This window comes from Syngnathus acus, chromosome 15, assembly GCF_901709675.1.
Source record: "Syngnathus acus chromosome 15, fSynAcu1.2, whole genome shotgun sequence".
In the NCBI taxonomy this organism is placed as follows: Eukaryota; Metazoa; Chordata; class Actinopteri; order Syngnathiformes; family Syngnathidae; genus Syngnathus; species Syngnathus acus.
In genome coordinates, this window is record NC_051100.1 from 6,920,989 (window position 1) to 6,937,462 (window position 16,474).

General features: G+C 40.3%; 1 protein-coding gene across 5 annotated transcripts in view; it reads right to left on the bottom strand.

The window, feature by feature from the left end:
• Positions 1-16,474, bottom strand: part of LOC119134386 (collagen alpha-1(XIX) chain-like) — a 76,620-nt gene that overhangs the window by 16,183 nt on the left and 43,963 nt on the right. For 4 of the 5 annotated variants that reach the window (XM_037271034.1, XM_037271033.1, XM_037271031.1 and 1 more), the window contains 22 exons: positions 15,865-15,897; positions 14,372-14,410; positions 14,220-14,261; positions 13,882-13,926; positions 13,355-13,408; positions 12,835-12,879; positions 11,402-11,476; positions 10,383-10,424; positions 9,788-9,865; positions 9,410-9,445; positions 8,443-8,496; positions 8,178-8,231; positions 7,532-7,573; positions 6,173-6,277; positions 5,015-5,068; positions 4,607-4,660; positions 3,134-3,187; positions 2,961-3,014; positions 2,731-2,775; positions 1,737-1,787; positions 1,551-1,595; positions 768-794 (listed from right to left, as the gene is read on the bottom strand). In XM_037271034.1, coding sequence (XP_037126929.1) covers positions 768-794; positions 1,551-1,595; positions 1,737-1,787; positions 2,731-2,775; positions 2,961-3,014; positions 3,134-3,187; positions 4,607-4,660; positions 5,015-5,068; positions 6,173-6,277; positions 7,532-7,573; positions 8,178-8,231; positions 8,443-8,496; positions 9,410-9,445; positions 9,788-9,865; positions 10,383-10,424; positions 11,402-11,476; positions 12,835-12,879; positions 13,355-13,408; positions 13,882-13,926; positions 14,220-14,261; positions 14,372-14,410; positions 15,865-15,897 — 1,128 coding nt within the window. The remainder of the gene's footprint in view (positions 1-767; positions 795-1,550; positions 1,596-1,736; positions 1,788-2,730; positions 2,776-2,960; positions 3,015-3,133; positions 3,188-4,606; positions 4,661-5,014; positions 5,069-6,172; positions 6,278-7,531; positions 7,574-8,177; positions 8,232-8,442; positions 8,497-9,409; positions 9,446-9,787; positions 9,866-10,382; positions 10,425-11,401; positions 11,477-12,834; positions 12,880-13,354; positions 13,409-13,881; positions 13,927-14,219; positions 14,262-14,371; positions 14,411-15,864; positions 15,898-16,474) is intronic. The other variant, XM_037271032.1, reaches the window with a different exon arrangement.

A 16,474-nucleotide genomic window follows, 5' to 3' on the forward strand; every position in this document is an offset into this window, starting at 1 on the left:
ATATTATATGATCTATGGCATGCGCTGTTACAATTTGTGGGCTGTAGATGAGACGGAGAAAGAGCCGTCCCATTTTAAAAATCCCAATCAGGCTTAGTTTGTGCCCTAAAAATAGAGAGCTATTCGCAGCTGCATGAACAAGCGATGGCCTCTATTGAGCTCATTTTGTTCAAGCTGCCATGAAGAAACGCCATTACATGGAAAAGAGGGGCAACTGGCGCTGACATAGATGGATTGTGCGGGTAATTGTCACACATGTAGATTGTCACGAGTAAGGGAGCACGGTTATGGGGAGAGCGGGGCAGCCACGGGGATCAGCTGTGAGACGGATTGAGGCAATTCCGCCACAGCACTGGTGCCGCTCACGTAATTTATTAAAATGTCAAATTAACATCCTGCTGAAAAATCACAGTGCAACAAAACAATAAAATCTACAATTGCCCCCATGGGAATAAAGAATTCACAGTGATGGCGCGAGCAGAGTTGTTTCCACGTCGGTGTGGAATGTTTTCAGGCATCGGGAGGATGGAGTTGGGGGTCGTATAGGTGGGGCATTTAACAGCGTTGAAGATTCATGGTCGCCCGCTGGCAAGACAATATGGTACCACTATTTCATATTCTCAGGAGAATATAGTTTGTGTGTTGGAATTCAGCAGGTAAAGGCTTCAGAGTGCATTGATTGAAATAAACTGACAAGTCTGGCTTGACTCAAAGAGAACACCAAACCGACAATAGATCTTTCGTTGGAAAATAAAGTTTCAACTCACAGCGAGTCCTTCATCTCCTTTGGGACCCTTGAAACAGAAAATGGACAAATAAACGACAATTGCTCTCAAACACAATGTACACAATAAGACTAAGACTAAAATGATATTCTGTGACTGTCTGCAACACTTATTGAAACTAACAGTATAACACTGTGGCCAATTACTCAATATAATAATATTCAAAACGTGAGGGAAAAAAAAGGAAATGAATCATGTTTGGATCATGTAAATCGTACATCTATCCCAAATTGACAAGGCTTAGGCTATGAAGGAGGCAGCAGGCAGAGAGGAATCCTGAAGATCTGACTGTAGTTCATGGAGATTAATTTTAGGCCCCGCCCCTCTCAGGTGTTGTGGAGGAATGATCCCTGTGGGGCCTTAGATTGGATGTCTCCCCGGGCCTGACGAGATTACAAACTGCCTGATAAGGAAGAGCAGTGCAAGGGGGATTTCAAAATGGGCCATTTTGGCTTGACACTGTGTGGCTGAACTCTGACTTCCATTTGCAAATCGCTGATGTTTTGTGCATCCTGGGGCAGGTCAGAGACATCTATCTGAGCATCAGAAAGCCTCTTAGCCTTAACCGGCCAAGCAGCAGCAGCAACTCTCAATAAATGTGACCGAGTGTGATATGAGGGCCTCAGAAGTCGAGATAACACTGGAGGGCCGATGGATTTTTTTTTTTCTTATGTGGCTCTCTAGAACCAACATGTCTGTCTGCTGACGTTTCTTCACCGTGCACTTTGAAGGAATCACTTCAGGCATAACGATGATTATACTTACCGGTGCGCCAGGAGCCCCGGGGGGTCCTAAAATAGCTCCACCACTCTGAAAAGACATGGTTTTGACTTTATGGCTTTCTATTCCACAATATGGGTCAAACATTTTTTAACCACAGGCATAGACTTTTTCTGCCAAAATGATTGATGCATCACCGTATCACAAGGAACACCAAATAAAGGTCTTTACCTGCAGCTTGTACAGACTGCTCATCCCATTGCCCTCCACATAGGGTTGGCCCTAAAACACAACCGGCAGTAAATCACATCACATTTCATCCAACAGTGTTTCCTTGTGGATATTCTTAAGCACCAAGAGTTAATACAGTAGGCCCCAGGCAGCTATTTACCGCTAAGCCTTTAAAAGCTACATGGAGGTGATCAATACCTCATTTGGCGATTTCACAATGAGATGTGATGGGTGAGAAGAGAATAAAATGAGGTCAGAACTCCATAAAGGCAAAAGTGAGAACCACTTTTAAGCTGTGAGACATTTAGGGACCCGAGTTCCAATCCAAACTTGTTTTTGGCCGATTAATATCGGTGAATGAACGCTTTTAAAGCAAAGAGGGAGTTAAGGTGCTCATTTAGAGGCAAGTGGATGCCTGTGCCCTTTTCAGGCCACTGAGCCATACCCTGTCCTCCCAGACTGCACTTTATGAGGCCAGGGTGCACGTGGGGGTAAGGCAGGTTCAAGGGGACGCCTGATGAATTATACATTGGCTTTGGAGGAGCTTATTCACTGGCCTTTTAGAGGAAGCGATTATGGTTCAATGCCAGCAAGCGGGTCGTCACAATGTCAACATATTTGTACTTTGTCATTTTTTTGCTGTTGTCTTGCACTAAATACTGCTATGTGGAGTGAGAGCAAATTCAGGGTCAGTTATGCATGGAAGTCATGGCAAGACAGTTGTGTTAATAATCGATAAAAGCTAGTACAGCTAATAGAATAGCTAATGGCTATTCAAGGCTGTATTTGTCACAAAAAAACTAAATTAACAACGAATCAGTGTTTCATTTGAAAAATGAAAGGGTAAGGCAAGCACATAATTTTCTTTCAATAATTAATTTTCTGCGCCCCCATTAGCCTAAACACTGCATTATGATTAATATTGTGTTTATGCAGTATAAATTAAGCAGGAAAATCCACTCATTTTAACCTTCTAAAGGGCCTGATAACTTACTGGAGGTCCTGGCAGGCCTGGTCGACCAGGAGGTCCCTCATTTCCCTGTCATTTACAAACGAGAAAGAGTTTTTAGTCAAATAAAAAACGTTCTAACCACAGTTCCAAGCCAACCTAATACATTAACAGTAAAATACCCCCCCCCAAAAAAAAAAAAAAAAAGTAAAGTCTAATCAAAGAACTACGTGAAGGAAATCCAAAATTAATGAAGCATAGCTTTCAACGCTTACTCTTTCTCCTTTAAAGCCAGTTTGACCCTTTGAACCTGGGCGACCCATGAGCCCCTGTAAACAACACAGCAATATAATAATGGTTACATTATGCATCAGAATGTGTATCATTCTGTATGACATCATAACATGTGGATTTTGTTGACGGATCGTAATAAACATGAGCGTCTTACCGGCTCCCCGGTACGACCTATCACTCCAGGAAGTCCTGGGACTCCAGGCGGCCCCTGAGACAGTGGAGATTCGTCACTTATATCAAAATCAAACTATAGTGATATACCTTAATTTACGGACTATTGACCGTAATGGAATATAAGCAGCGACTAAAAAGTTCTACCACTTTCCTGTATTGTTGCTTGTTTTAGTTCTTCACAGTTTTGTCGGATTGTATGAACTTTGTTGATTTTTTGTTTTATTTTATTTATGTTTATTAGTTTTCTTTCTACTTAGCATAGAGGCAATTATTTCACATCCTCCTTCTCAGTAACTCGCAGTTTCTTTTTATTTTGTTACTTTGACAGATATTAGTATTATTACTGCTTTGTGTTACCATCATTTGTTATTTATTACCTTAATGGACTGAAGGCTTTGAGGTACTCCTTTAATGCCTTGATTTGGATGCAATCAGTCACATACCCTTCCAGAAATAAATGTTAAAACTAAACAAAAATTTAGCTTGCTTTAAAAAAGAAATTGTAGAGTCCCTTCAGCAATAACAGAGCCATAATTCTTCTTTTTACAAACCAATGAAATAGTCCGGATGTTGTTTTGAAGTTTCTTCACATTGCTACTCATATGGAGTGCTTTTTACACATTTTTTTTTTTATTGACTGACATTTAATCCAAACAAGAAAGGTGTCCTAAACAGAGCCTGTGTTGGATTTCAGAGCAAGCACAGGTATTGCCATTGACACAATCTTGAGCAAAAGGGCACACTTGTGTGTGTGTTTGTGTGACTCAATGCTGAAGGGTGACCTATATATTGCTTATCATCTCTTCTACCACAAAGATTCCCAACACATTGGATAGCATTCAAAAATTGCATGTATTCGTATTTTTGGGGTATAGAGGCGTACATACATATTTGCCACACGATACACCTTAATAAGGGACACAATGTGTTGGGTGGATTTGCCTGGTTGTTGTATCTTCATGCTTTGCTTCCATCTTTAGACATGGACGACAGGTCAATTACTCAGCTAATTGCGCCAGGGTTTGGTCCCCATCCCTGATAATAATGATAAACACTCGACCAGGCTCTCGAAACTTCCAGGATGTCATGGCAAGTGGTATGATTTTAGCAGTGTGTCAAACTCATTTGAAATGGCATTCAAAATTGTGATATGCATGTGTGTTTTCGGAAGCTGTATAACCTTATACAAGTGGGCCACGACTTAATAATAGGAAAATGCAGGTCCCAGTAGAGCAAGAGTTGAAAACCAAAGCTCTCGGCTTGTATTTTGTTTTAAGTAGCGCTCACATTCAGGTCAGGGTATATTTTCATCACCTCAGAGGGCAAAGATGGGGAATAGTGCATCTTTCCAAGAGGAGTTTTTGATATTTCCCATTAGACTAAAAAGGTCATTTGGCAAAAGAATAACTGAATATCAACATTGTGCCAACTTATTCCACTTTTTTACACTCACCTCATCGCCCTTATCTCCTGTGGGGCCAGGGAAGCCTCGCTCTCCTTTTACTCCCTGTGGGGAACAGAACCAGTGATGGAAATTGAGTGCTTTTTGGAAGTATACATATAGATTTTTCTATGAAAAAAAAGTGTCCTCTCCCGAAAACAATTAAACGGCGCATAAACTTCAAAATGTCTTCCTTTTAGGGCAGAGCTGTAAATTGCTTCCTTGCATCAATGAGGAGCAACACTGTATCCATAGCAACAACATTTGCTGCAATCCCATCTCAGAGTACTAAATGAAGATGATTTTCTCTACAGCTAGTTAGGCTGCAAGACATTTCTGATATCCTAAGTAACAGTACATGCCACAGCCATACACTAAAAGTTTTCAAATTATGTACATATGTTAATATCTCCATCCAACCTTTGGGCCTTCCTTCCCAGGATTCCCGATTGGACCTCTTACACCTGGATCCCCCTGGTTAGAAGACAAACACAGAACGAATAAGGTGTCATCACCCAAGCAGGCATATTTTGGATCATTTCAAGCAGCCATCCAAGTCCCATTGTTCTTTTCTGAGAAAGAAAAACAACCAGGTGCCAAGCAATGGCTATTATAATGTCATGCTTTCTTTTCATTCTGTATTAAAGATTAAAGATTAAAGTCCCAATGATCGTCACACACACACCTGGGTGTGGTGAAATTTGTCCTCTGCATTTAACCCATCCCCGTGTGATTTTAATCCATCCCCTGGGGGAGAGGGGAGCAGTGAGCAGCAGCGGTGCCGCGCTCGGGAATCAGTTGGTGATCTAACCCCCCAATTCCAACCCTTAATGCTGAGTGCCAAGCAGGGAGGCAATGGGTCCCATTTTTATAGTCTTTGGTATGACCCGGCCGGGGTTTGAACCCACAACCTTCCAGTCTCAGGGCGGACACTCTACCACTAGGCCACTGAGTATGCGACAAATTATATTGTGCTTATTATATTAGCCCAACCCCTGTGACAGCTGGTTCTCAACATGTATTTTTTTCCCCGTCTCACCATCGTTCTTGCTGTGACCCGTGCCTGATGACTGCTGAGAATCAGGGACTTTAAGCAGCCTCACCAGCAATGTACGATTTCTTTTTTATTTTTATTTTTTGGAAAGGAGAATCTATATGGATCGTAGGAATAGAATTACAGGAAACCATTTTCCAAAAAGAAAGTTGTATCAATTACCATCCCCAGACATCAAGTTAAACGTACAAAGTTGTCATCATGACTCGAACTTAGGTTTTCATCCAAGTAGTTTCGGTAGATTGACACCCGTGCACTCGGCGTAAAAACGGGTGCAGCGTCAACTTTGCTCCGGGGCAATGGTCTATAGCAAATTTATTAATTTTTTGGATGCGGTATGCTTGATTGGGTATTCCTGCAGTGCCCCCCTTGGCACATCTGCAAATCTGTTCATGATATGATGGATTGGAGATATATTCGAGTGTAAAAAGTGTGACATCAAGTTCCGGTCTCACCTACTGCAGGTTGAATGCAAAGTGATACCATAGGATGTTTCTAGCATCTTACTAATAAGTCACACATACCTTTTCTCCCACCATGCCGTCATTTCCAAGCACTCCAGGGGAGCCCTTCTCCCCCTTCTGTCCAGTCAGCCCGGAAACTCTCATCTGACAAGCACTGCAGGCATTCTAGCAGCACAAGGAGGGCAATGGAGGACACAAATGTGGTGACACAAATAACATATCAAGTCTGAGTCCAAAATTATCAGAATTTATTGTGTTATATTCCCGGGTGGAAGACAAGACCCTAGCTGACATAAAGGCTTGTTTAAATGTCTGCATAGCAGAAATAATGTGAACCCACCGACGGCGTTTCTCATCGAGGTGAGTGGTGAACTTTGTCAAACTCATTGGCTGTGACATTTAGGTGAGAATTTTAAATATCACCATTCATGATCCATTCTAGATATAAGGACTGCGCCTTCCAGCAGAATGTACCAGACTGTGCCATTGCAAGCGGCAGTACAGTTATGTTTTGGATTAAAAAAATTTGCAAGAGTCAGAATTTATGAATAAAAAAGGCAATTGGTCGAGTTGAAAATTGTCAAATAAAAAGGTTTGCAGGGTTCAAGAAAGGCCTAAACAAGAATGTTTAAATGAGCTTTTAGAGGAATCCAAATTAGCCGTAGAAGTAGCAAAATATATTTTTTAAAAGCTTTTGTTATTGCCACATTAGTGCTGCCATCAAAGCTGTCTTGCGGCCTTATTAAAAAATTGTTTCTGCCAGAAATTGATTACCTGCATTCTGGTAATCTTTTGAAACATTTTGCATCAACGTTTTACATAAATGTTCACTAGTTTCTATGTTAACCAAAAATATAAACACAACCCATTTGGTTATTTTCCTATATTTTTATCATCTTGCCTTGACAAATCTAAGAATTTTCTACGTTAAATATGAACAATCCTTTTAAAATAACTTGCAATTAGCTGTTCAGGGTTGCCTATAGTCAGCTGTGATAGGCTCCAGCAACCCACGGAAGGAGAAGCAGTACAGAGAATGAATGGATGGATGGATGGATGAGCGAAATAAGTCTTTTGTGTCCGCTGAAAAAGTCTCAGATCTTTCAATTCATATCATGAAAAGCACATGTGCTGCATTCATACTTTTGTTCAGTGTATATTGCAGCATAATGAAAATATCCACATCAAATTCTCTATAAATATTACCAGTGAGTGGGCCTGAAATTATATTAGAAGTATTTCTAAATGTATCCCAGACATCCTGATGGAGGCACTCAAGGGCTTTACATTGCACCATTGGCTCCTGCAAGCCATACATTTCTAGATTAACAACACAATGAGGTTTTCACATTTACATTCCAAAATAATGTATGCAATCCTGAAAAGCTGCAATTATCATTAATTAGTATGATAAAATACCTTGAGCAAAGCCCCCATGTCTCCAACAATTGGTAGTGCAGTCTAAGAGAGAAAGTAAAAAAAAAAAGCACATAGAACACAGGAACCTTCAGGCTAGTACATTTATGTATTATATTAGAAAACTATTCAGATGTTTATTTGTTTCTGAAGAGAGTGGTGAATCATGTTTTTCTTTGAAAGAACAAATCCTTGAACACTTCAGAAATCTTTTAATACGTTTGACATTTATTGTTTAATTCTCCAAGGCTGAGGAGAAGCACTTGAATGAATTTGTTGCTAGTCTGCACAATTATCATGTTTTCCTATTGTGTCACAAGTTTGTTGTCCTTGTACAACAAACATAAATTGGACAATGAATGTGGTTTGTGAGTCTTTACACCACATAAACACATTTTAAATGGAAAAGTCCATAGTTTTGATCTTTTTTTCCAATCTTCTTTTTTTTTTTTATCACTGGAGTGTTACAGACACCAACTATATGAAAACAGTGGCAGAAAGGTAACAGGGTGACTGTTAATTAGTCATAAACGCAAACAAATTCCTGAAGGTAACATTAAGCCATGAACAGCAAGCCTGGCTGCAATACTCCCCGTGCTGAAGCTGTACCTTCACGGTATAAATAGGCAAAAGGGATTTTGAAACTTACTGGTTCACCTGGAGGTCCAGCTGGGCCAGGGGGGCCCGGTCTACCAGGAGGGCCCTTTAAGTGAGACAAAGAAGGAAACTAACAATCCTTCCGGGAATGAAATTAAGCGACCATGCCACACTGTAATTGTACTTTCATATCCGTCACAGTCTGTGGCAATGTGTGATCTGACACTCTGCTTGAGTCCCAGCGTGATGGCAGCTATTAAGTCGGCTTATATCTGCACACGTGGCAGATGGTTGATGGGGTGATAGGAACAACTTACCTCTCTTCCTGGAGATCCAGCAGGCCCAGGTGAACCTGGGGCTCCACGAACACCCTGAAAAATAACCATCAGCTTTGATGACTTAAAGAAAAAAAATAGCAGCTGGCAATGGAAATATAGTAATAATACATAATTTATCGTGGGATCTCCAAGCCAGACATAATCTATGTATATTTTTCATTATCCCTTTTTCTTTTCTAATTCATACCAAGGTAAATAATGAATAATTCACACAAGTGTCAAATATTGATTTAACATTTAGAATTAACAGGGCAGAGCTAGTTTTTTTTTCTTTGGGGTGGCCAAAGATTTTTTTAAATTTATTTTTAAACAATCCCCTAAAAACCTTCAGGAAAAAAAGCAGAAAAAAGTCCATTACAAGTTCCTTACAAGGGATGCGGGAGGGCAGGGGTTGAAAAGAAATTCCAAGGAGAAATAAAAAAATACTCAATCATCTGGACTGGCACCTGGGAGGGCTCAAGAATACTTCAGTGGGGGGGGGGGGGGGGGGGGGGGGGAATGCCTCCCGCATTTTTAGTTTCACCAGATAATTCAACATAATAAAACTGCAATAAAATAAAGCTACTTTCATACTACATCAACGATATTAAATTGTATAATGTAGAATAAGCACAGTATCTTAGCATCTGCTCGGTAAAATTAATTTGTGTTGCAGTGAGTTCTGCGGTTATCATCCTACATTTTATCACGGAGGATAAAATCACCCAAACCTGGAGTGAAAACTTTAAATGCACAAGAATTTCTGACATCTCACATCTTACATGATGATGATTTAAACGTCAAGCTTTGACATGGAAGGTATATTTTTCTTGAACATTTCATATTTCCCAAATGTACAACTTCCACTATGTACCAATTATTATAAAGCTTGTTGTAGTTTTACTCAGCTGGAAGGCACAGGGAATGTATGTTTTCATGTCATGGATTCAGGGTATATTCCACCAACCTCAATTCCTGGCTTTCCAGGAGGTCCCAAGGGGCCCTGAGAACACATCACGCAGCTTGTTAACACCATCTGCCCTCTAGCACCAGGGATCCAATAAAGCTATTGTGTTCGACACCTTTTGCTCACATTGATACTGCCTCCAACAATTCCATATTAAAAGAAATAGAGACAGACGCTCTTGCAATCATGTCGGTGAAGTTGAAACGTGCAAGATATATGACTGCGTGCCACACGGCAGGAAGCAACCCGGCAGTGATGACAGCCATTTCCAGCAGAAAATGAATTTACTGTGCGCCGGGCTCTTTTTTACTGAGTATAGATATGAGCCCAGGGTAAATAATGAATATGCAGAACAATCAAATACACCATCATACTCACAGGCATGCCTGTGATGCTCTCGCCAGGCTCGCCTTTTTCACCATGCTCCCCAGGTAGTCCTGGGACACCGCGCTCCCCCTGACAAAAGAACAAGGCAGCAGTCAGACAGCTCAATCCGATGCTCCTGCAGAGCTGCCGCACTGCACGATCATTAAGTATTTAGACTGGACCCGAACGGATTTTCGCTTTTATGTTTTTGTCTTCGGCAGCTTGGAGGGGAGGAAGCATGTATTTTCAAGACCAGTGGCGTGCACATGTTCTTTAGCTCTTTCATTTGAAAAGTCTACACATGCTGAGAGCTACACAATATGTAATTTGTTTTTTCTTTAGAACAGTTCCATCAAAAATCAAAACACTCCTCTGGAAATACTTTTACAATGTTTCAAGTGTGTATATGTAGGAATCTTTGTGAGGTCAGAGGTACAATTTGTACTGCCCACATTGGTTCCACTAGTTGTCTTGTTCATTTCCTGGTTGAACAGAAAATGGTCTACCTTAAACTGGATCTACCTAAAACTGGTCTTGATCTGTATCTACAGGATGAGCAGATTAATGTGGCTGGTGTCCATGATGATCTGCAGTGTCAGTACTTTACCTTGGGGCCACGGGTGGCTCTGGACAAAGTCAGCCCGTCACCCTACATGGGAGATAAATCAGAAAAGAGCAAAACCACAAACTCAAGAGTGCCATCTAAAAAGTGTCACAAGCTCATATTCAGTAGTGTTTGCAAGGATTACACGAGTACAAAAACACATCTATTATCATTCATTGACTTTCCAGCACAAAGACGACATTGATGACTGTTTTATCAAGCCCCACATTGCATCTTGTGTATTCCTTTCAAGATGGTGGCTTGTGATTAACAATGACACCATTTCCCGAAGAACTTCATTATTACATCCAATCGTAAAAGTGAGCAAAAAATACAGACCTACATCATTCATTTACAGGCAAAAATCAATTGAGCGACAGTTATTTGAAGAGGGCTGCCTCATTAAAGACACCCACTGAGTTCATTTTATCGCTTTTATTGTCGTCTTAAATAACAAAGACCATAAAATGTGGGGAAAAATATCTATGTTCCCTCAGAAACACTTACCGGCAATGACATTCGCCAAAGGACCCTAGTCCCTAAGATGGCATCTTATTTTGCACACGTATCAGGTTAGAGAACATGTAAGAGGTATAAACACTTCAGCCTGCACTAATTCCCTCCCCTATTTCTCTACTTGATGAGATCACTTCAGGTTGAGTGTTGTTTCCAAGAAAACAAACAAGATGGCAACGAAGTTAGAGGAGAACCGTGTAAGAGACACTTGTGGCTATAATAACATTTTTTAGATGCGTACACACATCCATAAGATGTAATGCTTCAAAAGGCATCATCTTGACAATGGTAGGTGTAATTATAACCCAGGATGAGGTTACCTAATATTTGATTACTTAATGGCTTGTGTCATAATATTAGCTTCTACAGTATGTAGGCTGTAGCCGGGGGGGCGATTTTGCTAATCTGCTGCTGGTTCAAAAGCTATGCTTGATGAAGCCATATGTATTAAATTATTTCTAGAATGTTTAGGACAGCCAAAACAGTCAGTTAATGTGAATACATACCACAAATCCAGGTTCACCAGGCTCACCCTTTGGTCCTGGGGGTCCCTGAAGTCCCATCACATCTCCCAAGTCTCCCTATTAAAAGAGTCATGAGTCAATCCTCAGACTATTTATTTGTTTAAGGCATGATGCCCTTCATTGTGATAGTTAGTAATATTTGTCCAACTTTTGTTTCAAAAAACATTTTCGGTTCCTGTCTGAAGTCATTTATTGCAATCCTTTCAAGTATGGGAATAATCCCAGTGATGTTGACAACTTGCTTTCTTTTTCAAAATCAAAATGACAGCCGACAAATGTAAGGACGGCCAAAACAGATATACCAACATGCCATATGTTTTTGTTGTTAACAGTGTGACAGCAAGGTGAATGTGTCTACTTAGTTTCAAAAGAAACTTTGAGTTTAATTCTCTAACTATTTGCAGTGGAGGAAAATGCGAATGGTAACAAGTCAAACATTTTAGTCAACATTCATTAGCAGAGATTTTCTGAGCAAATCCAAAATATACATCCTGATTTTACTGACTCATCATGGTCGTTGCACATCACAAACATTACAATAACTAAGAAGCCCACAGAGACATAAAATACTATAAACAGTAAACAATTTATATCTTATTCATTGGCTATGGAAAACATATGGAAATGGAGAGATTATGCAAAAAAGAGTTTGACAAGAAGGCAAATACTTTTTCATGGCACTGTATCTACAGTCCACACAACCGGAGCAGGCCGACGTCACGGATCATATGAAAGAAGGAAATCATTTAAGCGAACTGCAAAGACGGCTCAGTCTAGCTCGAATAAATGGAAAAACCTGTGCAGCTTTACAAGGACAATTTGTTATTCATTTTCAGCATACTTAACATGCTCTCTACAGCCACATATTTTAATGGCTTTATGTACATATATTTGTTTTCCATCCAAATCTACTCGAGATGATTGTTTGTTTTTGTTGCGACTCTCATACGAATACATAATCACACCTGTCTTTGGCATTAGTTTGCATTAGTGAAGGTGACAAAAGGAGGGTTTTCAATCTGAGAGGACGTCAGAAGCTTAAGCACTTGGAATTAGATTTATTTCCCTGCCCTGGAGTTTGACAGAATGACTGTGGCGGGAGGGGCGTCGCGTGTAAAGCGTCATTTATTTTGACAAGCGACACACCTCATCAAACTCGCGTGTCAAAGCGCACACTCTTGCACTTTGTCACTCTCAGTCGAGTCTTTGGAACAAGTCCTGCTGTAAGAGTCGCTGGTGTAAAAGTGGGGGTAGTCGAGGGCATCAAATGGAGGCAAACAAAGTTCTGGCGTGATTGACGATGCCGTGGATGGCAGGTGAGTTATCAGGAAGGTGTCTTGTATGTTCAACTACTAATAAAAACACCATAAATCCTTTTTTTTTAAGGATGACAATTTGATTTGATGATTTCTTACCTTCTCTCCTTTCAAGCCATCTCTACCAGGCAATCCTGAAGAGCCCTGTAAACAGGAATGGAGACAAAAAAGACATCTGTCAGCAGATCTTAATTTCACACGCATTCATCTCCAACAACCCATCCCCCTCATCACTGCTTTGGCAGACTGTCGAGTTCCAGCCTAATATTTTTTAGACAGGATTTATAAAATGTCTCTTTTTTTTTCTTCCTGCCTGCTTTTCAAGAAAGACAGATGCTCATTATCAAAGCAGGTGCAGCAAACAGATTGCACTTCTGTTATTTGGCAAAACGCACAGACATTTTCTTCTTTCTGCTAATTAATTATTAAATCTGCTGACGGAATGCGTTAGAGAGAAAAAATAGAGACTGGACTCTTTTCCCTGACATCCTGCTAATCGCGGTATTCATCAATTGATCTCAGGCTCAGTCTGGCGGACTGCGTTGGGAAGCAGAGGATAAGCCAAGGTGACAGATAAGGCGACAGGGCTTGACATGGAGTCTGCTGCAGGTATACTTACTGGCTCTCCTGGGAGGCCGGGGAGTCCAGTCGAACCAGATGGTCCTTGTTTGCCCTGATGGAAGAAAATGTAAAAAAATAAGTTACTTTTTCCCCGTACTATAGGAGGTAAATGCCTTGAAATAAAAACAGTAGTGATTGTTTCTATAGACTAAGAATAACATCTGTTATTCTCTATGGGCACACTGTAAAGACTATCTCTGTAAAATAACAAAAAAAAGTACTGGCAGCAGTGTGCCAGTAAATGACAGTGGGATAACCGGTGTTGTATTTTTACACTACATTTCAGTTTTTATAATAATAATGATGCATCTATCTCAATCTTGTCACTTATCTGTCACATTGACACTCTGGAGGAAGTAAACGATGCATTAACTACTAACTAGCTTGGGAAAAGTAGGATTCCAACTTAAAGTGTACAATCAATGGCTCAGAATGATGATAAATATCTGGTGTTCCCATATTTGTGTTTAGACTGTCTTGCATTCGTCAAAACGGTGAATAAACAATTTGAACACGTGGACCCACCTCAGGACCTTGATCTCCTTTCTGTCCTGGCAGCCCAATGTTTCCCTGTGAAATGACCCAAAGGGTGAGAGAAAGTACAGTGCATCACCTTAACTTTATTTGTGTTTCTGCAAACGAGAAAGAAGATGCCACAACAAGGAAGTAGCTATTAGAACAAGCAAGGAGACCTTCCTTCTTCTGCAGGAAGTCTCCCAAGTCTTGTACTTTTTGACATCCATTAAGTACTTCAACTGAGAATATTCAGTCTTCTCATCATTAATGTTAATATACTCAACATTAAAGATAAATGGGCCATGTAAATGTTCCCGCAGAACTTTTCAATATTCAACAATGCTTACCCGATCTCCCTTTTCTCCCTTCTGCAAAATGATCATTTCATCCTTTAAGGCATATGACAAAATGAAGCAGTTCAAAATGTGACTCAGCAACAAATACAATTCTAGTGTCTTTGCAAATCATCAGTGATTTATGATACAATGGAGATGCTTACAGTTCCAGAGATCTGCTTCAACCCATGAGCTGTCACCACCTAGACAGAATGGCAAAGACAATCGGTCATCAAATCATGGCATATAAAATTAAACTGAACGTTACTAGCCCACATTATATGATATCCAGGAACAATCGCAAGTTAAATCTTTAATTAGACAGCTTTGCCATTGTTTAGCAGCTCGTTCTCTGAACTGACATCTTTGTGCAGGTACATTTGCACAACACTTGCTTATGAGTCTTTTGGGACAATTACAGTTATTAAATAAAGTATTTTTCCATGTGGAGCAATATAAATCTTAAAAGGCTCAAAGGGATTTCTGCACCATTCATCAAAAGTCAACCTATAGTCACTTGTCTCATTTTCTGAAAAAAAACATTGATCAACATCTCGCCGCCATCAACATGCAGCTTCGTTGTCAATTTCGCACATGAGCAGTGAACTCTGCCGTGCCACAATTTACTCAACAGAGTTAGGATGCCAGCTTGAGTTGAACACATTACAAAGCTCTACTGTAAAGTGAAGCTGGCATCTGTATTAAAAACAGAAACTCGGAGCTCAAAAAACAGTTTTGCCACGCTGATGCCATCGGGGAGAATGATGCAGTGCGCGCCGATAAAACCACTGCACCTCCCTGCCACTAATACATAGAGGCACAAGAAGGTTTATGGAGGGAGGGTAATGATCTGAACCCCTACTTCTGCTGTGTAAGGGAAATCGATGCTTAACTGCCAAAATTATCTGCCACAGGAAGGCGGAGAGCACAGACAGAGACTGGTACTAAATGTTCAAACAGCCTCATTTATCAAATGACTAATGTTTTCTTCTCTTGCGTGCGCTGCTGAAGACGTCTGCAATAGCCTGGGAGCCCTGCAGCTCACCACAACCCGTTGAACATCACGGAGCGTTTTGCTTTTGATTGAGAGGAACAATTCTCTTTCCCACTGTCGTGAAATTTTAAGTAGTGACATTTGCAAAGGAAGTCTTCAGTGCTTTGGATTGCCTTTAAAACCGACCACTGTAATGTCTACTTTGATGCTCGATTCTTGATATGTGCAGATGCAAACAACAGTGAAATCAGCTTTTTTTTTGCTGTTAAAATACTCCCTTTATATTTTACGCACTCTGAAACTGGATATATATCAGTCATAATTGTATCACAACATCACATGACACACTGATGAGAGATCAATGTGTGGAAGCGTGCGCTCGATTAATGGTCAGCCTGGGCTGCTAGCATTCTGAAATTTATGCCAGCAGAGGATGCTGAGATTGAAGATTAAAAACAAGCAGCAGTCCTCTCTGCTTAAATAAGAACACAAAAGCTCAACACCCCAGAGTGGCAAGGATAATTAATGTATTAAATAGTACATGATCAAAAGATGTTATGTTTTATGTGTTCTCCAATGGGATGCCAATATAGAGCCAGAATTTGCTTGTCACTGCTGAAGACTTAGACTGGACAATAAACACACTACTCGTCATACACTTACAGGACCAGGTGGACCAGGGGGGCCAGCATCACCCTAAAAAACAAAAACAATAATAGTTAATTCAGGTTAAGTTATAAGTATGTTAGTAAAAAAAAAAAGCCTTGCCATACCGACATGGTTTTGTATTATCCAGAAGTCTTGACCTGCTTTAATCAAACTCAGAATTTTACAGGAACCTAGTTTTGTGATTTTTCAATACGTTTTGAATTCTAAATGAAGGGAGTAGGTGTATAAAATTTGAGGGAAAATAAAATAATCAAAATGGTCGATAAACGTAAAACTTCACTTCCAGGTTTGCAGGTGGCATACTTAACCAATCTTTCTTGATGTACAAATTGAGTGTCTCGACAGTCCAGAGGTCGTATTTTGTGCGTCATAATGAATGATAATGTTTATCATTATAAATGGGAGACGGGTCTGGACTGCTGGTATTCTTCTTTTGTTTATATTTCACACAACATCCCAACTTCATTGGAATTGGGCTTTGTACTTTCAGAGGCAACATGCTACCAATGACCTCACGGATACATCAATATCTTTTCAAGGAACAACGCGGGAGGCACGGCAGAATGGAAAATAAAGTGGAAGTCAAGTGATATGAGGTGAGTGC